We start from the raw sequence: 27,994 nt of genomic DNA on the forward strand, positions 1-27,994 counted from the left end.
TGCCAAGTTTACACCTTCACTATTACAGTGAAACATTTTGTCCAGGAAATTGTCCAGAAGGGATTGAATTTGTTGTTGCCTAATAGTTTTTTTTATAGATTTCCACACTACTTTCCTTCCATCTATAGCATTTCTTAATATTATTCAGTTCCTTTGGCTTTGATGCCTCATGATTGAACATAGCTCTGTTCAAGTAGAGTGTGATTTTGCTGTGATCTGATAGGGGTGTCAGTGGACTGACTGTGAACGCTCTTAAGAGATTTTGGGTTGAGGTCAGTGATAAAGTAGTCTACAGTACAACTGCCAAGAGATGGCCTATAGGTGTACCTACTGTAGGAGTCCCCTCGAAGCCTTCCATTGACTATGTACATACCCAGCGTCCGACAGAGCTGCAGGACTTTTTGTTGGTTATGTTGGTTATGTTGTCGTAGTTGTGTCTAGGGGGGCATATGGAGGAGGAAATGTTGTCACCTCCAGGTAGGTGTTTTTCCCCTGTGTGCTGAGTGTCAGATTCTTGTCCAGTTCTGACATTTAGGTCGCCACAAACTACTACATGTCCCTGGGCCTGTAAATGGTTGATCTCCCCCTCTAGGATGGAGAAGCTGTCATCATTAAAGTATGTGGATTCTATTGGGGGGATATAGGTAGCACACACGAGGACATTTTTCTCTGTTGAGATCATTTCCTTGTTATTTTCTGTAAAATGTTCCTGTTTTGACTAATTTAATAGTGGGTTAGTTCTATCTCTCTCTATCTCTCTCCTTCTCTCTCTCTCTCTCCCTCCCTCTCTCTATCATGGGCCACTGTTTGTGTGTTTCCGGGAACACGGCCAATCTGATGACTTTGGATGCAAAGTCCTTGACTATACAATATACGAGCAAAGATTTGTGGGAGATAATCCTGGACCTGAGTTTGACCTGTCTTCCTGGCCCTTGTTGTGAAGAGCTTTGATGGCTCGACACTAAGTAGGCAGACTGGCCCAAGACAGGGGCTCCATGCGTCTCTCTAAATGAATTAAATAAAGAGGCTCAGTCACCTCTGCATCCATCCGCCATCTGTAATCCACAAAGCCTACATACACCCAGATAATGCCTATCAAATTTAATCCTACATTACTTAAATGCCCTTCACCGGGATTAGGGAGAAGAATAATAATCTATCTAGCACAAGGCGAGAGAGCATGGACAAGGTGACAAACCTGAAATGTGACCAGGGGGAGAGGCTGAGGCCACTAACAGACAGAGAGGCCCCAGTGTCCAATTAGACGCTGGTCAGAGAGAGGCTGCAGACTGTGGAGTGTGAACCATGTCCACCATGGCCTGTGGTCCCAGTAATGAAACAGGGTTGCTCTATTTACAGGCACCAGCACGCCGCCGGGTATCAATGCCACGGCCGTGCCCAGCCTAGCAACACCCATGGGGGTCAACGGGTTCGCATCCCTCCCGCCCCAGACCAACGGTCAGCCTACCAACGAGCCAATCTACACCAATGGGATCCACCCCTACCCAGGTGAGACAGCCAATGGGATTCACCTCTACTCAGGTGAGCCAATTTAACAGCAGTTTCATTCATTTGACATGTAGCCTTTTCTTAACTAGGATAAAACCATTATAAAGCATATTTTTGTACAGGGAGACCTGGCAAGATAGTCTTAGGTGACTGCCATACTGCAATCAGTATAGGAGTGTGATGGTGGTTGTGAGAGTCAATTATGAGTTTGACATTCATGATGAGTGAGTCAGTGCATACATCAGTGCATTATGGTTAATATGATGAGCCTCAGAAGCTCCTCCTCAGCTTCTTAATGCTGTATGCTCCTGATGATTCCTGAACAACTGACACATCATCATGCACTTGACTCCTTGATGCATTATGTAAGGCAGCTGCAGTGATAATGAACCACAAAGCAGTTTGTTTGGCATGTTGTTAATATTTGATGCAAACATCTGGGGGCGAACAGGAATTTTGAAGAACTGTGAAATATGACAACTCGAATCTTTGTGACTCCATCCTCTGCCTCTCTCTCCCGCTCTCCCTCTCTCCCTCTCTTTCTCTCTCTCCATCTCTCTCTTTTCTTTCTTTTTCTTTCTCTCTCTCGCTTTATCTCGCTCTCTTTCTCCCTCTCCCTCTCTCTCTCTCTGTCACTCTCTCTTTCTCTCTCACTTTATCTCCCTCTCTTTCTCTCTCTCCCTCTCTCTCTCTCTGTCGCTCTCGTTCTCTCTCTTTCTCTCTCTGCAGCACAGAGTCCTACAGTGACTGACCCTCTCCAGCAGGCTTACGCCGGTGTGCAGCACTACGCAGGTGACCTGCCTCTCCTCACTCCTCCCCTCTCTCCTCCATCTCTTTCTCTATCGCTCTCACTCTCTCCCTCTCTCCCTCTCTCCCTCTCTGTCACTCTAGCAGACACTATGGCTGCTAAAGATAGCCCAGAGGACTGGCCAATTTTCTCCAGGATTAGGAAACTTTACATTAGGATTTGAACGGATTTACATTGGACTTGATTATACACCCACACAAAAATCTTAATTCCAAAAGTACACTGAGAACTGTGTTCCAGACACCCCTCTACATGATCGTGATATAGATAGACAGACACTAAGACCTATCCTCTTTAACCATCTATCAGGATAGGAATAGGCTCTCATTCCTGTATTGTATGTGTCCCTGTTTAGACAGTGCATTCCCTTTGTGTAATGATCCACAATGAAAATGAGCTCGGGCTCCAAGCCGTAATGCAATTTATTTATTCAGTGTCTGGAGGACGTGAACAATAGAATAATGATTTAAGTTGTCGCAAATGGAGATGTAATATTCCACTCTGGCTCTTCTCCTTCTCTTTGCAACAGCAGCCTACCCTGCCGCCTATGCACCAATCAGTCAAGCGTTTCCCCAGCAACCCACCATCATCCCCCAGCAACAGAGAGAAGGTAAGAGCTAGCGGGCGCGCCCACCCAAGATAAAAGGTGATAATTACCATGTTCCATTCTAATGTACGGCTGCGTTGAATTAGCCAGGGAGAGGAAACACTGGGCTGGAAAATGGGAGAAAAAGAGAGCTTAATTTAAAGGAGTTTAACATTAGCAGGCAGCAAGATGGAAAAGTTACTCTGTCATTATTCAAAAACTGCACTAATTCAAACTCGCAGTGTTCGACTGGTTAATCAGTCCATTACAATGTGTTTAAGTGGTTATGAATATTCATTAGATTAATTAGCTGCATGCATAATCATTTATTAACATTCCTAGTTTAGTGTTAGTACCACAGCATTAAATGTAATAAAGCATAGGATATGCTGTAATGGTAAATCACTCTTCCTGACACTGTTTGCCAGATATAATTATTAATTTATGTTATTGTACAGTATGTGATGGTTATAAATATGATTACTAGTCAACGTGGAAAATCTGAAATGACTCTAAGTGTTCTAACATTGCATAAGGGGGATAATTCTATTGCAGTGTGTTTCGCCAAGCTTTGTGGTCTACCTGCCCCCATCCTTGAGTTAAATGAAGCTTGCATTAGGGTTATGTGACTGCTATACTTTGTGTCTGCTGTGTACATTAAGCCACAGAGCTGCTCCTCCTCCAGACAGTGTGTCAGCTCCACTGGTCTGTCTCTGACTCAGATCTGGATCCTTCCCTCTCTGGCTTGGCTGTTGGCTGGTCTCCCAGTCTGCAGCCTCCAAGAGACTGCAGCCGCAGCAGCCTCCATTTCATGAGACACACCTAAACTAACAAACAGGCAGAATAAAGCCATAAGCTCAGACTGTAAAACCACAGCTCTCTATCATACTGTGTGTGTCCTCTATCTGGGCCAGGGAGAGTCAGTCAGCAGCAGCCTCTTATCAGCCTTCTCACCAGCCACAGACTCATCTCGTCATGCTATCATCCCCGAGCAATGAGACAGGGAACAATCCATGCAGCCGCTAGCACAGCCCACCAAGCAGCCCACATCTCTCTCTCTCTCTCTCTCTCTCTCTCTCTCTCTCTCTCTCTCTCTCTCTCTCTCTCTCTCTCTCTCTCTCTCTCTCTCTCTCTCTCTCTCTCTCTCTCTCTCTCTCTCTCTCTCTCTCTCTCTCTCTCTCTTCATCAGAAGGCCATGTATTGTATGTGGCACCTGGGTTTGTGTGGAGACTGAAGCGAGATTGGGAGCCAGTCAGTACTGTCCTATTGTCAGCTAGTAATTGGGGCAGACACTGGGCTTATGTCATCATGCATGCTCTGCCTGTCCTCTCCTTCTATTTCCCCATGTAACCTCTATAGTTTGTTGTTGTTATTTCCCACCAGGGCCGGAAGGCTGCAACCTGTTTATTTACCATCTGCCCCAAGAGTTTGGAGACGCAGAATTAATGCAAATGTTCCTCCCTTTCGGCAACGTCATCTCCGCCAAAGTCTTCGTGGACCGGGCGACCAATCAAAGCAAGTGTTTTGGTGAGTCAGTGAGTCAAAGCTGTCATCGCTGCTGAGAAAAAAAAGAATCGGATGAGAAGTCGACGGTGATGTTCGGCAATCTTCTCATGTCCCACTTTGGATTCTGCATTTAGTTGTGTTTTCCTTTATTCCCTGTGTCTATCCTAATCAAGTTGCAATTAACATTTTAAAAGTGGCGTTACATGCGAGTGAGCAGGGAGGAGAAGAGAGGGGGATGCGTGCTTCGCTCCTTAAGTTCAACTCATCAGCAGATGCTTATCAGATACTGGGAGCGAGTGAGAGTGGAGGAGGGGCGATTTGTTTCTAACTACCTCCAGCTTAAGCCCACAGCTCCCCAAGTTCAAGTACATGCCTATTACCATGTAGCTAGACATGCAGTATAGGGGAATAAAGTCCTTCTGGCTATTAGCGTTTCACCTTCAACAAACATACTATAAAACCATGGTTCCCCAGCCTCCATAGATAGCCCCTAGAGACCCAGCCTCCATAGATAGCCCCTAGAGACCCAGCCTCCCAGCCTCCTATCCAACACCTTCCTCCCACACAGCCTGTAGTGATGAGACTGGGTGGTGGTAGAGGATGTGCAGGTGGACTGTGTGATCTCCAGGAGATAATAATAGACCTGTTAGATCCCTAAACAGCAGCACCCACGAGATGAGGAGCTGGACTGCAGAAACGGACCACTGGCCTCCTATTTGGGCTGTCTTGGATGAGAATAGCATGTCTATCATTACTCTATGAGGAAGGACAAAGAGGCTGTGACCTCACGCATCTCACCATTATTTTCCCATGCAGCTATTAATTAAGATCTTGGCTGAAAAACAATCATTTAACCTCTCATTTTTTCTCCTTCCTTTTTATAGTCTGAGCCCCGGGGCTCTTGTGAGAGACATTAACAAATTAGACAGAAGATGCTATGCATTAAGTGAACTAAATCATTACTCTCCTGCAGCAACAGGGGAAGCAATTTGATCCCTCTTCGGTTCAAAATGGGAGATTGAATTCTTCCTATGCACATTAGATGCAAGCGGACAATGCATGTACACACACATACACACGCATAATACGTGTGGGTGTGTATATGCGTGTGTGTGCGCACACGCCTTATGATTCTCAGTGATTGACAATAGGCAATGTGCCAATGTCATCATTATGGAATCCAGGGTAGTCATTGACTTACTGAGATGAGACAAAGTCACAGTTTAAAAAGTAACATTGGCAAAGTCACAGTTTAAAAAGTAACATTGGCAAAGTCACAGTTTAAAAAGTAACATTGGCAAAGTCACAGTTTAAAAAGTAACATTGGCAAAGTCACAGTTTAAAAAGTAACATTGGCAAAGTCACAGTTTAAAAAGTAACATTGGCAAAGTCACAGTTTAAAAAGTAACATTGGCAAAGTCACAGTTTAAAAAGTAACATTGGCAAAGTCACAGTTTAAAAAGTAACATTGGCAATGTGAAAAACAATGTTTCAACCTTCCAAAAACCATTAAGACCGTTTCCATGGCAATTGGGGATACCTTGACATCCACTCGAGTAATTGTTAGTTGTTGGTGTTAATTATCAGCTTCAGAATATCAGATGTGCAGCTGAAGAAGATGGTGGCTCCGTCACTGAACGGGGTAGGATGTTGAGTTTCTGGCTGTTTCAAGGTCTTAGTCTGGGGTCTGTTGGGATTCACTGTTATTTGAATCCTCCATGTTTGTTACTCAATATTGACATTTAAGGATGATCAAAGCTCACCTATCTAAGTGGAAGCAAAATGTGACTTTAGAAGGTCCTCTGAAAGCACTGCATACACACTCGCAGACTAACACTTACCACTGATAGATGATCCTCTGTTTTTAGAGGAACAGCAAGCAGCACTCCATTGTTTGGTCGGCTTAAAGTGGGAGCAGTCCCCTTCAAGACGTTTCACAACGTCCGTCAGCATCTAGCCGTGCACATCCCTACAGCTTAGACACTAAGTCACCGCACCCAGGAGTCATGCAGAGCTGTAGAATGATAAGACTGTGGTCTTTGTCAGTACTCCACTCTCACCTGCAAATCAAACCTTGTCCGTAATACCCTACAATGATTGTACAGAGGAATGAACATCGTTTTCTCAGCTGACGAGCTGCGAGGGAACCATGAAATGATGATTCATACATGATAGTATTCAATCTCCTCTCATAAAGGCTGTTTGGGGTGTTTTACATTGTGCTGTGCACTGAATGTGTCCCAGTCAAGTGCTGCTTGTCCTTCTGAAGCGTACAGTGCTGTATAAAACATCATAATAAACCTGGCAGCTGACTAGTTTACATGGTGTAAAGGGGGCCAGGATTTACCACCCTTCTAGTCTGCTCCTTTCTTTGTCCTCTCTTTCTTCACCCTCTTCTTCTTCCCCTTTTTCCCCTCCCTGACAATCACCTTTTGGGGTTGGGATGTAAATGCAAGGTTGAGATTGATGAGAGCAGGATGTGAGGGGGGATCACTGCTGTCTGGCAGGCTCTTCCCTGCTCAGTTTGTTTAAAGGGTTTGTAAAAGCAGGAGCCTTATCTCTCCCCACCTGACAAAAGCCTGCCCTTTCCCCCCAAATTAAATTGGACCCATAGCGACGTGATCAAATCAGCTGGCAAGCGGAAAATTCCGCCCGTCAATCACGGAGGTGTCTGATAAGAGCAGGCAGGAGTCCCAGTGTGGAAAGCTCCGGGCTCATTCCGCCCCAACACCCAGGTGATAACTCAGAGCACATGCAGGGCAGGGGAGAGGAGAGGCTGGGACCTCTATTCACAGGCTGGGGAGAGAAGAGGAGAGGCTGACACCTTTACTCACAGGCAGGGGAAAGGAGAGGAGAGGAGAGGAGAGGAGAGGAGAGGAGAGGAGAGGAGAGGAGAGGAGAGGAGAGGAGAGGAGAGGAGAGGAGAGGAGAGGAGAGGAGAGGAGAGGAGAGGAGAGGAGAGGAGAGGAGAGGAGAGGGAGAGGCTGACACCTCTACTCACAGGCAGAGGAGAGGAGAGGCTGACACCTCTACTCACAGGCAGAGGAGAGGAGAGGAGAGACAGTCACCTCTACTCACAGGCAGGGGAGAGGAGAGGAGAGACAGTCACCTCTACTCACAGGCAGGGGAGAGGAGAGGAGAGGCAGGCACCTCTACTCACAGGCAGGGAGAGTTGAGGAGAGGCAGGCACCTCTACTCACAGACAGGGGAGAGACACCTCTACTCACAGGCAGGGGAGAGGAGAGGAGAGGAGAGGCAGGCACATCTACTCACAGGCAGGGGAGAGGAGAGGAGAGGAGAGACAGTCACCTCTACTCACAGGCAGGGGAGAGGAGAGGAGAGACAGTCACCTCTACTCACAGGCAGGGGAGAGGAGAGGAGAGGCAGGCACCTCTACTCACAGGCAGGGAGAGTTGAGGAGAGGCAGGCACCTCTACTCACAGACAGGGGAGAGACACCTCTACTCACAGGCAGGGGAGAGGAGAGGAGAGGAGAGGCAGGCACATCTACTCACAGGCAGGGGAGAGACACCTCTACTCACAGGCAGGGGAGAGGAGAGGAGAGACAGTCTACTCTACTCAGGCAGGGAGAGTTGAGGAGAGGCAGGCACCTCTACTCAGGCAGGGAGAGTTGAGGAGAGGCAGGCACCTCTACTCACAGACAGGGGAGAGACACCTCTACTCACAGGCAGGGGAGAGGAGAGGAGAGGCAGGCACCTCTACTCACAGACAGGGGAGAGACACCTCTACTCACAGACAGGGGAGAGGAGAGGAGAGGAGAGGCAGGCACCTCTACTCACAGGCAGGGAGAGTTGAGGAGAGGCAGGCACCTCTACTCACAGGCAGGGGAGAGGAGAGGAGAGGCAGGCACCTCTACTCACAGGCAGGGGAGAGACACCTCTACTTACGCTCATACACACAGATATTCTCTGTCAGTTTCTCAAACACACATGCACAGAAAACAAAACCTCACTCAGTGTCACACTCCTTTCTTATCTCATCTTGCTTCTCCTTTGTTCAAATTACACCCTCTGACTTCTAACACTTTTCAATTAGGAGCTTTTTGATATCTATGTCATGAACCATTTTGTTATTTCGTGTAATCATCTTTTTATTTCAGAGAATTTCAATTTACCTCCTGAGTAGAGAAAATTAAGGCACATTGTTGTTGCATTGTGGAAAGCTAAAAAGGAGTTCTCTCTCTCTTTCCTCCTCTTTTCATTCTTTCTTTCTCTGCCTCTCCCCATCTCTCCTTCACTCTGTCTCTCTCTCTCTCTCTTTCACTCTCCCTCCTACGTTGTGTCCCAGGCTTTGTGAGCTTCGATAACCCATCCAGTGCCCAGGCGGCTATCCAGGCCATGAATGGTTTTCAGATAGGCATGAAGCGGCTGAAGGTGCAGCTGAAGCGGCCAAAGGATGCCAACCGACCTTACTGACCCCTTTGCCGTCCACATCCAGGTAAGAGCAGACGCTATGCCATGCTCACATTCATGCCCAGAGCCAGGGTTGAATGGCAGACAGCCCGTCAGGGTGCTGGCCAATGAGGAGGGAGTAGGAGGGGCAATGGGCCCCCCAACTAAACTCCACTGGCTACTGCATACCTGAAACATGTTATTTTGGTTGTATACATTAGACTACACATAATTGCAACATAAGACCAGTACATGTGCTTCCATTGTATATTTCTATGAACTATTTTTTTTTTTATTTTTTTTTTTTTTACCCCCTTTTCTCCCCAATTTTCGTGGTATCCAATCGCTAGTAATACTATCTTGTCTCATCGCTACAACTCCCGTACAGGCTCGGGAGAGACGAAGGTCGAAAACCATGCGTCCTCCGAAGCACAACCCAACCAAGCCGCACTGCTTCTTAACACAGCGCGCCTCCAACCCGGAAGCCAGCCGCACCAATGTGTCGGAAGAAACACTGTGCACCTGGCCCCCTCGGTTAGCGCGCACTGCGCCCGGCCCACCACAGGAGTCGCTGGAGCGCGATGAGACAAGGATATCCCTACCGGCCAAACCCTCCCTAACCCGGACGACGCTAGGCCAATTGTGCGTCGCCCCACGGACCTCCCGGTCGCGGCCGGCTGCGACAGAGCCTGGGCGCGAACCCAGAGACTCTGGTGGCGCAGCTAGCGCTGCGATGCAGTGCCCTAGACCACTGCGCCACCCGGGAGGCCCTTCTATGAACAATTTGCTTATAAATAATATGTGGATGTTTTACAATGGCCTCACCAAAGTGAAGGGATTGCAATAATGACATATACAGTATAATGTGTAATGGAAATGATAAATGCTACCTTAATTTCTTGTCAGATAGCATTTGAATAAAGACATGTAGCACTAATTGAAAGGAGGCTGTCTGAGCAGACTGCCTGAGGAGAGGAGAAGAGAGGAGGAATGACTTTGATGTAACACATTGATGAGGGACAAGTGGAGAATGTCCTGAACAATGATGAGGACAGGCTAGTCATTATGACATCCTCAGTGTGTCTCTAACAACAGCCATTTGTGTGTTTGTGTGTTTGTGTGTTTGTGTGCGTGTGTGTGTGCGTGTGATGGTGGGGGGTAAGTCTGTCAGGGTTTGGTCTCCTGCCGTTCTGACTTAAATAATTTATAAATGGCTAAGGTACTCAATGTACATACCATCATCATTGCATACAATGCAAGGACAAAATCCAATTATTTCGAGTGTGACTGTGTTAGTTTGAGATGTATAACATGCCATTTGGCCTAGTCTTAACTTTGTGATTGCAGTGCAGCACGCCAGTCTTTTACCCTATAAATGTTCTCTGACTGAAAAGTCTCTCAGAACTGCTTCAAAAAGAAAAATAAAGGCCATTATTTTATTTATTTTTGAAGGTTCCATTTTTATCTCTATATTTCCAATTGTATTTGTTGACTTTGTCATTTTGACAGTAATAACCTCCCTTCATTTGGTTTGTCAGCCAGAGACGTTGAGAGAGAGAGAGGCTGGAATAAATGAGAAAGTAAAGTCTACATCATATTTACCACTTGAGAAAAAAATTGGAACTCCACTGCTTCTCTTTTTCTTTTGTTTTGCAACCAACCCAACCTGCCAACCGGCCAATCATAGCATGAGATGGCCTCTCCATTGTCGTTGTGTAGCCAACCAGTAGCCACCAGTCATGGGGACACGTTCCCAGTTCCCACACCTGTAAGTTGAACCCCTGGTGTCATTTTATTTCGGATGACGTCATGTTGCAGGACGTGGCGACGAGTCCTTTCTATATCTCTATCTCTATTTTATATATATTTTTGGCAACTTGTGAAGTGCAGTGAATTTTTGATTGCTGCTAGCTGTTGTTAGGTACATCTGATGTGCTGATTGACTGGTTTGATCATGATCGATTATGACGTGACTTTTGACCCTTTTTGTTGTTCTGACGTGACCTTTTAGTGTTTCCTTTTTTTCTCGTGAACTTCAATGTTCAATGTGTATTGATATTCTGTATCTTTCTCTCTCTCGCTCTCAATTCAATTCAATTCAATTCAAGGGCTTTATTGGCATGGGAAACATATGTTAACATTGCCAAAGCAAGTGAAGTAGATAATAAACAAAAGTGAAAAAAACTATAAAAATGACCAGTAAACATTACACTCACAGAAGATCCAAAAGGATAAAGATATTTCAAATGTCATATTATGTATATATACAGTGTTGTAACAATGTGCAAATGATTAAAGTACAAAAGGGAAAATAAATAAAGATACATATAGGTTGTATTTACAATGGTGTTCTTTACTGGTTGCACTTTTCTTGTGGCAACTGGTCACAAATGTTGCTGCTGTGATGGCACACTGGTATTTCACCCAGTAGATATGGGAGTTTATCAAAATTGGATTTGTTTTTTGAATTATTTGTGGGTCTGTGTAATCTGAAGGAAATATATGTCTCTAATATGGTCATACATTTGGCAGGAGGTTGGGAAGTGCAGCTCAGTTTCCACCTCATTTTGTGGGCAGTGTGCACATAGCCTGTCTTCTCTCCGCTGTCTGCCTACAGCGGCCTTTCTCAATAGGAAGGCTCACTGAGTCTGTACATAGTCAAAGCTTTCCTTAGTTTGGGTCAGTCACAGTGGTCAGGTATTCTGCCACTATGTACTCTCTGTTTAGGGCTAAATAGAATTATAGTTTACTCAGTTTTTTTGTGAACAGAGCCCCAGGACCAGCTTGCTTAGGGGCTCTTCTCCAGGTTCATCACTCTGTAGGTGATGGCTTTGTTATGGAAGGTTTGGGAATCGCTTCCTTTTAGGTGGTTGTTGAATTTAACGTCACTTTTCTGGGTTTTGATCATTTTGGGGTATCGGCCTAATTCTGCTCTGCATGCATTATTTGGTGTTTTACATTGTACATGGAGGATAGTTTTGCAGAATTCTGCATGCAATCTCAATTTGGTGTTTGTCAAATTATGTGAATTCTTGGTTGGTGAGCAGACCCCAGACTTCACAACCATAAAGGGCAATGGGTTCTATAACTGATTCAAGTATTTTTAGCCAGATACTAATTGGTATGTTGAATTTTATGTTCCTTTTGATGGCATAGAAGACCCTTCTTGCCTTGTCTCTCCGATCGTTCACAGCTTTGTGGAAGTTACCTGTGGCGCTGATGTTTAGGCCAAAGTATGTATCGTTTTTTGTGTGCTCTAGGGCAACAGTGTCTAGATGGAATTTGTATTTGTGGTCCTGGCGACTGGAACTTTTTTAGAACAATATTGTTTTGGTCTTACTGAGATTTACTGTCAGGACCCAGGGCTGGCAGAATCTGTGCAGAAGATCTAGGTGCTGCCGTAGGCCCTCCTTGGTATGTGACAGAAGCACCAGATCCTCAGCAAAGAGTATACATTTGACTTCAGATTCTGGTAGGGTCAGGCCGGGTGCTGGTATACAAGTTGAAGAGGGTGGGGCTTAAGATGCATCCCTGTCTCACCCGACGGCCCTGTGGAAAGAAATGTGTGTGTTTTTTGCCAATTTTAACCGCGGACTTGTTGTTTGTGTACATGGATTTTATAATGTTGTATGTTTTTCCCCCAACACCACTTTCCATTTATTTGTATAGCAGAACCTCATGCCAAATTGAGTCAAAGGGTTTTTCGAAATCAAAAAAGCATGAAAAGACTTTGACTTCGTTTTGGATCGTTTGTATGTCAATTAAGGTGTGCAGGGTGAATATGTGGTCTGCCGTATGATAATTTGGTAAAAAGCCAATTTGACATTTGCTCAGGACATTGTTTTCACTGAGGAAATGTACAGGTCTGCTGTTAATGATAATGCAGAGGATTTCCCCAAGGTTGCTGTTGACGCATATCCCACAGTAGTTATTGGGGTCAAATGTGTCTCCATTTTCACGGATTTGGCCAATTCTAAATATTGGGGAAGATGCCAGAACTAAGAATGATGTTAAAGAGTTTAAGTATAGCCAATTGGAATTTGTTGTCTGTATATTTTATCATTTCATTGAGGATACCATCTCTCTCTCTATCGCTCCCTCTTTCTCTCTCTCAAGGGGTGTGAATACTATATATATGTATATACAGTGTCTTCAGAAAGTATTCACACCCCTTGACTTTTTCTGCATTTTGTTGTGTTACAGCCTGAATCTAAAATGCATTATATTTAGATTTTGTGTCACTGGCCTACACACAATACCCCATAATGTCAAAGTGGAGTTATGTTTTCAGAAATGTTTACAAATTAAAAGCTAAAATGTCTTGAGTCAATAAGTATTCAACCCCTTTGTTATGGCAAGCCTAAATATGTTCAGGAGTAAAAATGTCACATTAGAACATGCATGGACTAACTCTGTATGCAATAATAGTGTTTAACATGATTTTTGAATGACTACCTCATCTCTGTACCCCACACATACAATTATCTCTGTAAGGTCCCTCAGTCGGGCAGTGAATTTCAAACACAGATTCAACCACAAACACCAGGGAGGTTTTCCAATGTCTCGCAAAGAAGAGCACCTATTGGTAGATGGGTCAAAAAAAAAAAAAGCAGAGATTGAATCTCTTGTTCATGTAACAGTATAGCTTCCGTTCCTCTCCTCGCCCCTACCTGGGCTTGAATCAGGGACCCTCTGCACACATCAACAACTGCCTCCCACGAAGCATCGTTACACATCGCTCCACAAAAGCCGTGGCCCTTGCAGAGCAAGGGGAACAACTACTTCAGGCCTCAGAGCGAGTGACGTCACCGATTGAAGCACACACCCCGCTTTCTAGCTAGCCATTTCACATCGGTTACACTCAGCATGGTGAAGTTATTAATTACACTTTGACCCAGTCACTACAAAGATACAGGCGTCCTTCCTAGGTCAGTTTCCAGAAAGGAAGGAAACCGCTAAGGGATTTCACCATGAGGCCAATGGTGACTTTAAAACAGTTACAGAGTTTCATGTGATAGGAGAAAACTGAGGATGGATCATTGTTGTTACTCCACAATACTAACATACTGTCACAATCGTTATAAGGAGTGGACCAAGATGCAGCGTGGTCTGTCTCCATCCTTTTATTTGGAAGAGAAAACATAAAGCACAAAAACAATAAAGCGAATAAACGAAACGTGACGCTACATGCAGCGCAGAAAGCAACTACACACAAACACAGTCAAGCTCCCACAAATACAAAGGGGAAATGGCTACCTAAATATGATCCCCAATCAGAGACAACGATAAACAGCTGCCTCTGATTGGGAACCATATCAGGCCAACATAGATATACAATTCCCCTAGATAACCCAACCTAAATCACACCGACCCAACCAACATAGAGAATAAACAGCTCTCTATGGTCAGGGCGTGACAGTACACCCTCCCCAAAGGTGCGGACTCCGACCGCAAAACCTGACTCAATAGGGGAGGGTCCGGGTGGGCATCTACCGTCGGGGGCGGCTCCGGTGCGGGGCGAAGTACCCACTCCGCTCGTGGATACGTCATCGGAGGAACCGGACCGTGGATCGTTGCCGGAGGCTCCGGACTGTAGATCGTCGCCGGGGACTCCAGACCGTGGATCATCGCCGGAGGAACCGGACCGTGGATCGTCGCCGGAGGCACCGGACCATGGATCGTCGCCGGAGGCTCCGGACCGTGGATCGTCGCCGGAGGAACCGGATCGTAGATCGTCGCCGGGGACTCCGGACCGTAGATCGTCGCCGGGGACTCCGGACCGTGGTTCGTCACAGGAGGCTCCGGACTGGGAACCTTCGCAGGAGGCTCTGGACCGCAGACCATCACTGGAGGCTCTGGACCGCAGACCGTCGCTGGAGGCTCTGGACCGCAGACCGTCGCTAGAGGCTCTGGACCGCAGACCGTCGCTAGAGGCTCTGGACCGCAGACCGTCGCTAGAGGCTCTGGACCGCAGACCGTCGCTAGAGGCTCTGGACCGCAGACCGTCGCTAGAGACTCTGGACCTTACAGGAATGCACTGTAAATGACAGCGTGAAAAGAAGGAAGCCTGTACAGAATAACACTATTCTAAAACATGCATCCTGTTTGCAATAAGGCACTAAAGTAAAACTGCAAAAAATGTGGCAAAGAAATTAACTTTATGTCCTGAATGCAAAATATTATGTTTGGGGCAAATCCAACACAACACATCACAGAGTACCACTCTTCATATTTTCAATTATAGTGGTGGCTGCATAATGTTATGGGCATGCTTGTCATCAGCATTGACTAGGGAGTTTTTTTTGTTTTGGATAAAAAGAAACGGAATAGAGCTAAATACAGGCAAAATCCTAGAGGAAACCCTGGTTCACCTTTCAGCAGGTCAATAACCTAAAACACAAGGCCAAATATACACTGGAGTTGCTTACCAAGATGACATTGAATGTTCCTGAGTGTACTAGTTACAGTTTTGATTTAAATCGTCTTTAAAATCTATTGAATAACTTGAAAATGTCTGTCTAGCAATGATCAACAACCAACTTGACGGAGCTTGAAGAATAACAAAAATAATAATGTGCAAATATTGTACAATCCAGGTGTGCAAAGCTCTTAGAGACTTACCCAGAAAGACTCCCAGCTGTAATCACTACCAAAGGTGATTCTAACGTATATTGATTCAGGGTTGTGAATACCTACTGTATGCAAATTAGATATTTCTGTATTTCATATTCAATAAATTTGCTAACATTTCTAAAAACATGTTTTCACTTTGTCATTCTGGGTTATTGTGTGTAGATGGGTGAGATAATTTATTTTATATTCAATCACTTTTGAATTCAGAAGTCAAGGGGTATGAATACTTTCTGAAGGCACTGTGTATACCAACAGTGTTTTTGTAATTATTTACAATTTGTACCAACATTTCTTCACGCAAGAGGGCTGATGCCCACTTTTGTTGTCATAAGACAGATTCTTTGCTTAAATAACATTTTTTTAAAGTCAATCCCCAGCTCTCTAGTTGAGTGATAGACAAGATGACCCTGTGTTTGTGCAGCCATTTAAATCTCCTCCATCCATCTATCCATCCACAAACTGTAGAGAAGCGCAGGAAAATGTTGACTCTCCTCCACTCCTCTCTGCATTTCATCTGCACTTGGAGTACTTGGTGTGATTGTTTTGTTTGCCTAACATGAGGATAACTTCCAATGTATATATTTATGAGGGGGCTAACCAATTACATTGTGATTGCAGAGCTGCAGGCAATGGCGTAGCCTTACACACCCCAGCCAGACTCCACCCACATACACACACAAACACAAACACAAACACCATCAAAAATAAATCAAATAAACTAATACCATGAATGGTGCATCCTCTGCTTGTGTTGTTTTAGTCTGGTCTTTTCAGTATTATCATGCCTAACAATTAACTCAATGTGTTTGTAATTATTTTAGCACTGAATAGATTACTGGTGCATTCCATGTATGAGTTACTATTGTCTCATGATGAATCATCTTCAAATATTTTTACTCTCTCCAAAATCTGTCAAAAATATGCCCCATGCGTTTCTATGGGCTTATTTTGGTCCGAAGCTTGTCACCTGCCTTCCTGCCAACAACTCCCATTGTTAGGGCAGAGACATGAACATCTTGTCATTATATACAGATCTCTGACTTAACTAAGTGCAGTCTGTCAGGACAACCAGCCAGCAGGGCACTGGGTCTCTCTGGGTTCGCCTGTCTCCCCTGTGGATCAGGTTTCTCTGGGTTCGCCTGTCTCCCCTGTGGATCAGGTTTCTCTGGGTTCGCCTGTCTCCCCTGTGGATCAGGTTTCTCTGGGTTCGCCTGTCTCCTCTGTAGCTCAGGTCTCTCTGGGTTCGCCGATCTCTCCTGTAACTCAGGTCTCTCTGGGTTCGCCTGTCTCCCCTGTGGCTGTGTCTCTCTCGTGAATCTCTAATTGAGGGCCACTTCAGGGTGTGCGCATTTGTGTGAAAGTAGATAGTTATCCATGTAGATATAAATATGTTTTTCCTGTAGTTTGGTCTTTATCAGTTGCTTCCACTTAAAACTCCCCTCTGGAAATACAAGCTGTTACGTTTTAAATGGACTGTTCTTCTTCTTCTATAACTTCTATGGTAGATGCCTAATTTGAATTACTGGTGTTTTTGTATAAAAGCTGGAACATCTATAATCAGGTATATTAGTGCAAAGGCTTATCTCTAATGGTCCTGCTTGCCTCCGCAGATATGAAATACGTTACCAGCATCTCATCTCCCACAGTTAAATAGCTAATCTATTATAAAATGGTAACAAGCTCATTTCTCAGGAGAAAATAACAGAACAAAGACTTGCGCGGCATATGTTCGCTCCACAAAGTCAGATATTTTTCATGTGGGCTCTGTGAGAGTGATTAGCTGTGATTTGGCTGTCTTTTTGTACCAGGATTCAGGGCCAGTACACATTAAGGATGATTGCATCCAACTGTAACTCCAGCTTATTCAACCAGAGCCAAAAAGCACACAAATACATAAAAAGTATGTATTTCATATCTACTGCTATGGCAATGAAGACATTATAGCTCTGGGTGTATTTTCTAATAGTTTTGAGAATTAGTTTTTAATTTGTTCACTACACAAAAAAACATGAAAAGATGATCATAAACTTTTCCTCCCCCTGGAGTTTTGTAATAATAATTTTTAACATCATAATATTTTCATTCATGGGCTACTATTTGACCTTCAGTACATCCCTTCGTCTTTGGCGTCCCCCTTCCCTCGGTTGTCATTGGGATTTTTTACAATTATTATCACAAATGATCAGAAATGACTATTAACAGAGGAATTAACAGAGATGACAGGCTAACGTTTAGTAAAATCATTTTTCTGAGGCGAGAGTAAAGTTGCTTTAAATACCTACCGCCTTTGGATTAGTGCTGTCACAGCATACATCTGTTCCATATGGTAAAACACAGCCCCTCCACCTCCAGCCCACTTCCTTCTAGATCTGATTGACATCCTCCTTCTTTTCCTTTGTCTGTTTTCCATTCTGTTAGCTGTGCCTGTCAGTGTGCTAAACCTGGCAGGAGCCAGCACCCTGAACAAGACCCCTGTGCCCTCACCTCACTGAATCTGCTCTCTCTCTCTCTCTCTCTCTCTCTCTCTCTCTCTCTCTCTCTCTCTCTCTCTCTCTCTCTCTCTCTCTCTCTCTCTCTCTCTCTCTCTCTCTCTCTCTCTCTCTCTCTCTCTCTCTCACAGGATGAAGGGCCACAACACCTTATTTCCACAAGTGCAGTATAAAGTACAAAGACTTCTTGCTCTGCTACATATCATGAAAGAAGGGTGGTCCCTTGATTCTGCTGGAAGAATAACTGGAGAAGATTGGGTGACTGAGGAGGAGAAGGAACCCGGAGATTCTTTTTTTTTTTTTTTAGCAAATGCCTCTTTTCCCTGTTTTGCTTTGGCGTCTGTGGAAGAGGATTTTTTGCAGAGACCAACTTTTTGCTGCTGTTTTTTAGACAAGATGGAAAACCTTTATAGACACATTATGCTCAAAGCATGCATACTGACACCGGTATATATAGACATGAACACACTCTTACCAAACACACAGCTTACCAAACACACATGCGTACATACAGACCAACACACACACACAAATATTCTCTCAGACATCCTACAGTGTACATACACGTATGTGCATTTGCAAATTTAAACATACACGCGGACAGACAGACACACACATAAACACACACACACACAGACATATACACACACCAGCCTGCTGCCATTTTGGTTTTCGTGCCTACACAGGTGATGTGCTCTGTGACAGGGCGAGCTCTGAGAAAAGAAGATGAGAAATGGAGAATCCAGGAGAATTTACATGCATCATTCCTTAGGAAATAGGGACCAAAGGACTTAACGCTTTTTAAAAGAATATAAATATATATACATATATATATATATATTTAAAAAACTCTTACCTTGTAGCTGCAAGTATTACAATTTAATAGTAGTCAAAATAAATCATTAAATCAATATCCAGTGGCCTAAGTAAGAATAAAAAGATAAAGGAAATAATGTATACATTGAAAAAAAGACAAGGAAACATAGTAAAGGGGCTGATTATTATGTTCTGGTTGCTGTTTTGCCACCAGTTAGTAGATTAGAAAATGTAGAATACTAGAAAAGTAGATTTGCTCTTTTTTGCTGTTGTTTTTTTTAATGAAAAAAATACTTGAACTTGTAAAGTAAGGGGGAGGGATGAAAAAGAAAAAATTATTCATTTTGTCTGTCCCGCCCCAGTAGGCTTTGGGGCATTGGGGTCTCTCTCTTGGATGTTACGGTCGGGCCGCTGGATATGTCCCTCATCATGGTGTACAACTCACTCACAGCACTATCTGACAGCTATAAAGGAACTGTTTTTGAGAAGAGGGGGAAGAAGAAGAGAAAAGACAGATGGACCTTCCTAGTGTCTGTGCTGGACAGGGTGCACATATGAGAGGCTTATTTCCCACAAGCCTTTGTGTTCAAACGACAATCCACTGTAAAAACCAAGCAAATCGGACATGATGTGTTCTTTTCTTTTGAGCTCTATTATTACGACAGGGAGTGTGCTATTATAAAAGTTATTAAGGAAATGCATAAAGAGAAGCTTCTGAAAACGAGATGGACTTAATGGACAAAAATTAAGGCAAGCAGAGAAGAAAATGATTGAGTTGATAGCTACTGAAACTGCCAAAAGAGTGGACTCAACAGTATAACAATGAATTGGCTCTCATGGCGTTTGAGTAAACGAAAAAAATAGACCCATTAAAAAGAACCATGTTATAGGCAAGAGGGAGAGAGAGAGAGAGAGGCCAGGGATATTTATGTCCGCTGAAGCCGTTCTAAAGCTCTGGTGAGATTGAGAAACATCGTCTCATCTCCCCGGCTGCAGAACAGATACAAGCAGAACTTGCTCTGAAAGACACACTAGATTTATCGATGGCAAAACAGTGGAAGCTTTTAGAGCTCATTTAACTTTGTCGTATATAATGTACATGCCACTGTTAACATGTCCCCTCCCTGACCTGCTTTTTTTCAAATATTATATAATGAGCCTGTGGAACCGTATCCGTCTCAACCTAACCTAACACAGTCTGAATTACAGCCATACCACAGCCATCATTCAGCTCCTCCCTGCCAATCCATGCCTAGCAGAACACAGCTCTGAACTCTTAACTTGCCAGGCCTTGACTTAGTGTCCACGAGCCCCTTTATTTTGACTATTTTACAGTGGTGGATGCAGCTGGCCCCTCTATGAAAACCAGATCAATATGTTTTCTATGAGTCTCGAGGAAGGATAAGATGGCAAGTCATTCACTGTCCACACTTCCTCAAGTTCTCTCAGTAGAACACCAGCTCTCCCCCCTCCATCACAACTCCCTGAGAGCTGACTGAAGGCATATGGTGGGGGAGGCAGAGCTGGACAGGGAAGAGAAGGGGAGAGGAAAGTGGGAGAAGTCAACAGCCAAACCCTGATCTCTGAGCTCTACTCCACGCCAGCATGTCCAACCTCATCTTACTTTATCCTTTAAAGTGATGCTTCTTGGAGTTTTCCCCCGGGGACCAAATCCATGCAATCAAAAGCCACAGCAAGCGCAGCCTACGTCCCCCCCCCCCCCCCCCCCCCTTGCCAAACACCATGTATCTGTGCTGCCTAGCTCTTGGGGAATGGGATTGAAGGGTTGATAAGGAATCACTTGGCATGTATTAGGTACCTGCTGCCTTCTGTCCAGCCTGTGTCTGTTTACCTCTGGGACTTGCTCTCCAAAGCAGAGCGGACGCATTCCAAGTCACTGACTGAAAGCCCTGCCTGCCTGCCTGTCTGCCTGCCTGCCTGTCTGCCTGCCTCACACAAGACACATCAAGACACATGACTTTCATTCTCTTTCTCCCAGTTGCTTGAATACAACACAATGCCACTCTTTTCTGTGAGCGAAAAGCTCTTGGATTTGTCCTGATTTGTATCCTTGATTTCACCATACCACATTACTGTAATGAATGTTAGCGTCTGACTTTGTGTTTGTGTTCCTCTGCTATGAAGAGACACTGTTCTGTTCCATCATGCCTTCCAGAACCCCAACCTAGCTGTTCATAGCCATGTTCAACCAGACTGAGCTCTGCACTCAACAATGGTGGGTTTAGTCTGGTTTTACCAGGCTATGCTGTTCAGCTGTTCCCCTGGAACACTGTTTCAAACCAACCTGCAGTTCAGTGTTTGGCTTCAGTAGCCTTCGATGATCTCTTCCTCCGTATTAGACATGCTATTTCACCTTTCCCTCTAATCACGTTGTAATAGTGAGGCTCTATACATTAACACCAACCAAGTGAAAAGTCATCTGCATAATCACCTGGACCAAATTACGGTGGGGATGGTCCCTTGAATGCTCTGTGATGACAGAAGGTAGATTAGAGAGAATTATGTTTGTAGCGGCTCCCTGGCAAGGATGCCGACAGCTGACCTGGCACCGATATCACCGCAGCCGTATTTATGATGGAGATGGGATCCAGGAAGCAGGATGAAACCCTCCATGTCATAGCTACTCTGGGTATTCATGTTGGATATTTGATTGGCGTGGGTATAGATTATGTTGAAAATAAGGCAAAAGAGACTAGGTTTGAAATATTGCTCCAGGCACAAAAGCTACTGAACAATAACAGGTTGAAATGGTTAGCAGACAACCAACTATTCCGTTTAAAAACCCTTAGTTCCTCCGTTGCAGCTGCCTGCCGGGTGGCCTGTGCTATTGTACTTCAGCTTTCAGCACTTAATTGTGTCTCAACCATCTCCTCAGAGGCCGCCATTTTCCACAAAATAACCTGCTCTAAAAATGTTGTCTTTTTCACGGCAGTATTGCAGTTGGGACATCTGCAAAGCACCGAATACTGTTCAGAACAGGAAGAACGGTATTGGTGAAGCACAGTAGTTATTTTGAATCAAAATGATGCCCATTGAAAAAACAGTGGGCGTGGGTTGTCTCAGCTTCCCTTCAAACACGGTAAAAACACTCAACCTTCAGTTATGAAGTCAGCAGAACATGTAGGAACTAGGAAGCCACATGAATTAATGTGAAGTAGGTCAATATGAATGCATGTTCTTCACAACAGCCCTTTTGTGCTCATTATTTATGTAATGCTGAATTAATCAATAGGAAACCTAATGTTCCGTGAGCGATGAAATCTCCTTTGCTTGTCTCTCTGCCGCTTCAAAAGCACCTCCTGCAAGACTAGTCCCATTAGCCTCACCATGAGCCCTCTGATGGCTCCTACACCAGATATATGCTGCACACCCCTACAGTCAACTTAGAGCAAGGTTAGGTTCAGCCTAGGTCCAATCCCCTGCCCAGTCTTATTTTCCCTGCTTGGCTAACGTGCTATGCTCGTATAGCCTTTCTGCTGCACCAGGGAGCTGCAGAAACGTGCTTGGGAAGGCTAGATTAGACAATGTTAAATCAGGGAGCTGTTTGAACGAGGGCACTCTTATTGTTCTTCTACACAGGGGAGGAAGGTTATTAGGGTGACATGCAGTGAAAACAGAAATAGCTGTAGTGAAGCCAGGCTCTGGAACAACAGAAATGAGAAGTGGGTTTTATTCCTTCTTTTACTGACTCCAAAAGTCTGCCAGCTCAGCCCATCTCAGCTCTGGCCCTGTCTGGCCTTCAGTCGAGGCACAGGCTGTCTGGAGAATGTTAACTTAGGAGTGACTCGCCTTACGCAGGACTGAAATCCACCCACTCATGTTCAGATGAGAATATTTAGATTGACATTAAAGGTTATTGATATTGTTAGTTCAACTCACGTTATGTCTGTTTGGAAACATAATACCAGTCAAAAGTTTGGACACACCTACTCATTCAAGGGTTTTTCTTTATTTTTACTATTTTCTACATTGTAGAATAATAGTGAAGGCATCAAAACTATAAAATAACACATATGGAATCATGTAGTAACCAAAAAAGTGTTAAACAAATCAAAATATATTTTAGATTTTAGATTCTTCAAAGTAGCCACCCATTGCCTTGATGACAGCTTTGCACACTCTTGGCATTCTCTCAACCAGCTTCACCTGGAATGCTTTTCCAACAGTCTTGGAGGAGTTCCCACATATTCTGAGCACTTGTTGGCTGCTTTTCCTTAACTCTGCGGTCCAACTCATCCCAAACCATCTTAATTGGGTTGAGGTCGGGTGATTGTGGAGGCCAGGTCATCTGATGCAGCACTCCATCACTCTCCTTCTTGGTCAAATAGCCCTTACACAGCCTGGAGGTGTGTTGGGTCATTGTCCCGTTGAAAACAATTGATAGTCCCACTAAGTGAAAACAAGATGGGATCGGGTATCGCTGTAGAATGCTGTGGTAGCCATGCTGGTTAAGTGTGCCTTGAATTCTAAATATATCACAGACAGTGTCACCAGCAAAGCACCCCCACACCATCACACCTCCTCCTCCATGCTTCACGGTGGGAACTACACATGTGGAGATTATCCGTTCACCTACTCTGTGTCTCACAAAGACACTGCGGTTTGAACAAAATCTCAAATTTGGACTCATCAGAACAAAAGACAGATTTCCACCGGTCTAATGACGATTGCACATGTTTCTTGGCCCAAGCAAGTCTCTTCTTCTTATTTATGTCCTTTAGTAGTGTTTTCTTTGCAGCAAGGCCTGATTCATGCAGTCTCCTCTGAACAGTTGATTTTGAGATGTGTCTGTTACCTGAACTGTGAATCATGTATTTGGGCTGCAATTTCTGAGGCTGGTAACTCTAATGAACTTATCCTCTGCAGCAGACGTAACTCTGGGTCTTCCTTTCCTGTGGTGGTCCTCATGAGAGCCAGTTTCATCATAGTGCTTGATGGTTTTTGCGACTGCACTTGAAGAAACTTTCAAAGCTCTTGAAATGTTTCTTATTGACTGACCTTCATGTCTTAAAGTAATGATGGAATAATTTCTCTTTGCTTATTTGAGATGTTCTTGCTTGATATTTTACCAAATAGGGCTATCATCTGTTTACCACCCCTACCTTGTCACAACACAACCGATTGGCTCAAATGCATTAAGAAGGAAAGAAATTCCACAAATGAACTTTTAACAAGGCACACCTGTTAATTGAAATGCATTCCTCATGAAGCTGGTTGAGAGAATGTCAAGCATGTGCAAAGCTGTCATCAAGGCAAAAGGAAGCTACTTTGAAGAATATCAAATATCAAATATATTTTGATTTGTTTATCACTTTTTTGGTTACTTAATAATTCCATATGTGTTATTTCATAGTTTTGATGTCTTCACTATTATTCTACATTGTAGAGAATAGTAAAAATAAAGAAAAACACTTGAATGAGCAGGTGTCCAAACTTTTGACTGGTACTGTATGTAAAATATAACAAAAACATCTTTATGGTCATGTCAACGGTCACTGTAATGTCAGACCTTCTCATGTAACATTAGCACCTGTGAGGCAGTTATTCACATTTCTTAACCTCTGGTTATTCTGCCTCCTCTACTGGCTCTAGTTACAATACCTTCCTATTTTGCATTCCATAAAGTCTGTCCTCGTGAGGAGTTAGAAACCCCAGAGCTCCGAGGCTGACAGAGGGGCAGGGTAACCAATCCTAAGAGCCGAAGAGGTTGACTAAGAGGCTAGATAACCAATCATCTGAGCTCTGAAGCTGGTGGATGGGTTGAATAACCAATCCTAGTGAGCGAAGAGAGATCTGCCTTCCATGTCTAGCAGACCCCAGCCCCTGGGTGTAGAGAACACTCACCCTAAAATAGCAGTGATTGTCAAGGAAAGGAAGTGAAATGTAATTGACTGAAAGTGGAGAGATAATTAAAGGAACCTGTTGGACAGGAGGGAGAAATTAATGGCTCTCATTTAAATGCTGCTTTGAGAGAAGAGGAGAGCTTTTCCGTCATCTTGCTTAGGTAAGGCAAAAAGGGTTTTTCGCCGTGGAAATGGGATTTTAGCTGAGAGGGGAAGTGAAGTGGGTTTGGAGGGGGGGTTGGGTGCTAAACTGAAACTCCACAAAGTCACTTCGATACTCAGGGCATCAGGCGCTATGATGTCATGATTAGTGGAAACTTTCAGAGCCTTGCCTTACCCATGGGCCCTGCCTGCCTTGTCAGGCTGGGGAGGAATAAGAGCTGCGTATTCACCCAGAGGCGCAGAGAGTATGGTGGGAGCTGGGGGAGCATGTTGGACCTCTGCCAGGGCAGCTGGAGGAGCCAGAGACAGAATCACACTGTCAGTCAGTCACAGGGAGTGCTGTCTGTCATCGAAACATTAATGCCTTGGATCCATCAGGTCATCATGCAATTTTAAAAGACACTAAAAGGAAGACTTTGATCCTATCATAAACAACATAAAGAGCAGTCAATCACAGAAAAGTGTGGGATCATGTTTGACAACAAAGCTGGAGATTCGAATCAAAGTGATGGAGACAGAATTTTTTATTCCTTCATGTAAATAATAGAACACAGAAACAAATGAGTCAGGAAGTAAGAACTGTACAGTAGAGAGGTCTGTCTATAGTAGTCGCCTGGCTGTGTGGACATTGATGTCACTATAAAACGTATCCACAGCAGTGCAGGGAATCTTTGGAGGGGGTGGGATATTTTAACCTTTTGGCCTTTTGGTTACTGACTAAACATGAATGAATATGCACTATACCCTCAGCTGAACACCACCCTACATAGCAGGGAGAAGATAGCAGAGATCTGATTCTAGATGATTTAGTAGGGCTTCAATTCCAGCCTGGAGCAATCCATTAATTAGGTTTACACTGACACATCATGATATTTCTGACAGTTGAAAGATTGCCTGCGCACTAGCTAATTGGATTAGTCCAATCGGAGCTGATGAGACGGATATATGTGACCTCAAAGACGTGAAGAGCAGGCCCGCCCCTCATTCTGCTCCGTGCCGTGCAGAGGAGCAGGTGATAGTGACAGCAGCCGTTAGTTCACTAGTCGCTAGCTAGCTAGCTTGCCACCGGGGCTGGGCGGCGCCCGCCAGTCTCCGCTATACTCCACAGCTCCACGGGTATGGGCAGAAGGGGGTGAGGGGTTGCCAGATTGGAGCTGAAAACATATTTACACATTATCCAAACACAGAACACAGGTGCATGATGAGAAAAAGAGAGGGCCAGGTGAGCCGGATGCACTGATACTAAAATGAATGACTACCCTGCAGATCTCCCTGCCTCTGTGGCCTGCCCCTGGCTCTGCTCTCCTTACGGCCCGAGTACACAGCTGCCTGCGGTACTCTTGTACATATTACATAGCTTATTTTTTAATTCTGTTAAGGCTTCTTTATAGACGACCGTACAATAAATCATGTTGAAAAAAAAGAAAGAAATAGTTAATATATTTCACTGACTACGAGAAGGAAACTATGAAATAATTTATCAAAAACAGTAGAGATTTTTTTTTTCTTGTATATTGAAGCGCTGATGTTAAAATTGATTTTATATTAATGTTGGTAAATGGTTATTTTTTTTCCATTCTCTTATGTTTTCTGTTTTGTTATCTGCTGAAGCTGGGATGGACCCATTGTCTCAAGGTTTATTCTGATATGCTTTGAAGATACATGTTGAAGGGACTTTTTGCTACACAATCCCGTATGGAATTACTTGTAAATGGGCAAGTTTAAAGATATGTTGTTGACAGAAAGCTCTTACATTCAGTACAAGACTTAGAAACTGGACTGTAAAAGATGATAAAAAGGTCATGGGGATTCATAAAGATGAATCCATTGCACAACACAATTTCAAGAGGACGCATCGGCTGTAAGTAATTGCACGTTCAAAAGGATTTCATTGTAGCCTTTCTGTTCTTTTGGAAAACCTCAGAACATTTGTTGTCAGATTTGTTTTGAAAAATAAGCTGTCATTTAACATGATCATTGTCTTTTAGCCATACATTTCTCCTTTGTTTGATCATTTCTTTCTTCATCTTGAATTCAGTTTTCTTTCTAGAAAAATAATCAGAGACATCTCTTTTATTGTCATCTTCTCTGTATGCGGGACGTTTCTCTCAGACATAATTTCTTAAGAGCTATTTCAACATTACTAGACTAACTTGTATATAACAACTGTGGTTGACTCCAAAACCACTGAAGAAAATGTGCCACTAACAGATTGAAAGTTCCACAACACTGTTTTGGTCTATTCAGGTCAACCCATGGCCTTGACACCAAACTGATCAAAAGAGGGAAGTCTGCCTTAAAACACATTCATTCTCTCTGATGGTACTACCTTAAAAATCCTATCACATACATTGTATTCTGGGGATGCCAATGCTAGTTCTTTTCCATTGTTCGTAAACTCTGGTTTTTCCTTGCAGAGATGATGAGGTTCTGTTAAATTGAAATGCAGCTGTCAGTTGTAAAGATTGCCTTGTGTCAGTTTTGCCTCAATCCCACTTCTGACACCAATAAGGACGGGGTCATACAGTACAGTTACATTTCCATCGGTTACATGGACCAAATTTTACCACATGAAACCAACAGAGCAGAGTTGCCCTAATCAAACATGAAATGAGAGCCTTTGTGCAACCATTAAGATATAAAGGAAAGCGAAAATCATCCACTGTACTTTGCTTCATGAGACATTACATTCCCAGCTTCGCTCTCGCATTTCATCCACTTGATTTGACTTCTGCCAGACATATAAAAAATGTAATTTTATGTATTTTATCATAATTTATTTTAGGTACTTATTAGTTGATTTATTTATATTTTAGATATAATTGTATATCTTTCTCATTTTTACTTGAACACAGTTAGTTGATTATCTTTATTTTCTCAAAACAGAACTGTAAATTGACTTAGTGTTGGCACGGGTCTGTTTTTCCCTAATTCGGGGTGGTTTCTCCCATAGTGCTCCTGAACTCTAGTTCTCTAGTTCATTATATTCTGATTAGACTAAAATAAAGCACAGTCCTGTAGAAGATTGAGCCTGCATTGTCCTCCTTTTATTGATTCAATCATTTACAGTCAACTAAAGTCTGCTGAACTTGGAAGAGCATGCCATGACATGGCCTTGGTTGGTATAGCTGTAAAACATCTTGTGGTGCCTTTTGTCATTTGATATATACGCAGAATGCATTTAGAATGTGTCATTGTATTAATTGAGAT

The 27,994-nt window shown here is 43.8% G+C and overlaps 1 protein-coding gene across 29 annotated transcripts in view; it reads left to right on the forward strand.

Annotated features, from left to right (window-relative positions):
- LOC139563272 (CUGBP Elav-like family member 4) overlaps positions 1–27,813 on the forward strand; it is a 187,986-nt gene extending 160,173 nt beyond the window's left edge. For 11 of the 29 annotated variants that reach the window (XM_071381778.1, XM_071381779.1, XM_071381785.1 and 8 more), the window contains 6 exons: positions 1,360–1,542; positions 2,239–2,301; positions 2,847–2,927; positions 4,263–4,430; positions 8,717–8,866; positions 18,074–27,813. In XM_071381778.1, coding sequence (XP_071237879.1) covers positions 1,360–1,542; positions 2,239–2,301; positions 2,847–2,927; positions 4,263–4,430; positions 8,717–8,844 — 623 coding nt within the window. In that variant the 3' untranslated portion in view covers positions 8,845–8,866; positions 18,074–27,813. The remainder of the gene's footprint in view (positions 1–1,359; positions 1,543–2,238; positions 2,302–2,846; positions 2,928–4,262; positions 4,431–8,716; positions 8,867–18,073) is intronic. The other 18 variants (XM_071381793.1, XM_071381794.1, XM_071381800.1 and 15 more) reach the window with 7 other exon arrangements.
- Positions 27,814–27,994: the final 181 nt, after the last annotated feature.

Source organism: Salvelinus alpinus, chromosome 33 (genome assembly GCF_045679555.1).
Source record: "Salvelinus alpinus chromosome 33, SLU_Salpinus.1, whole genome shotgun sequence".
Taxonomy (NCBI): domain Eukaryota; kingdom Metazoa; phylum Chordata; class Actinopteri; order Salmoniformes; family Salmonidae; genus Salvelinus; species Salvelinus alpinus.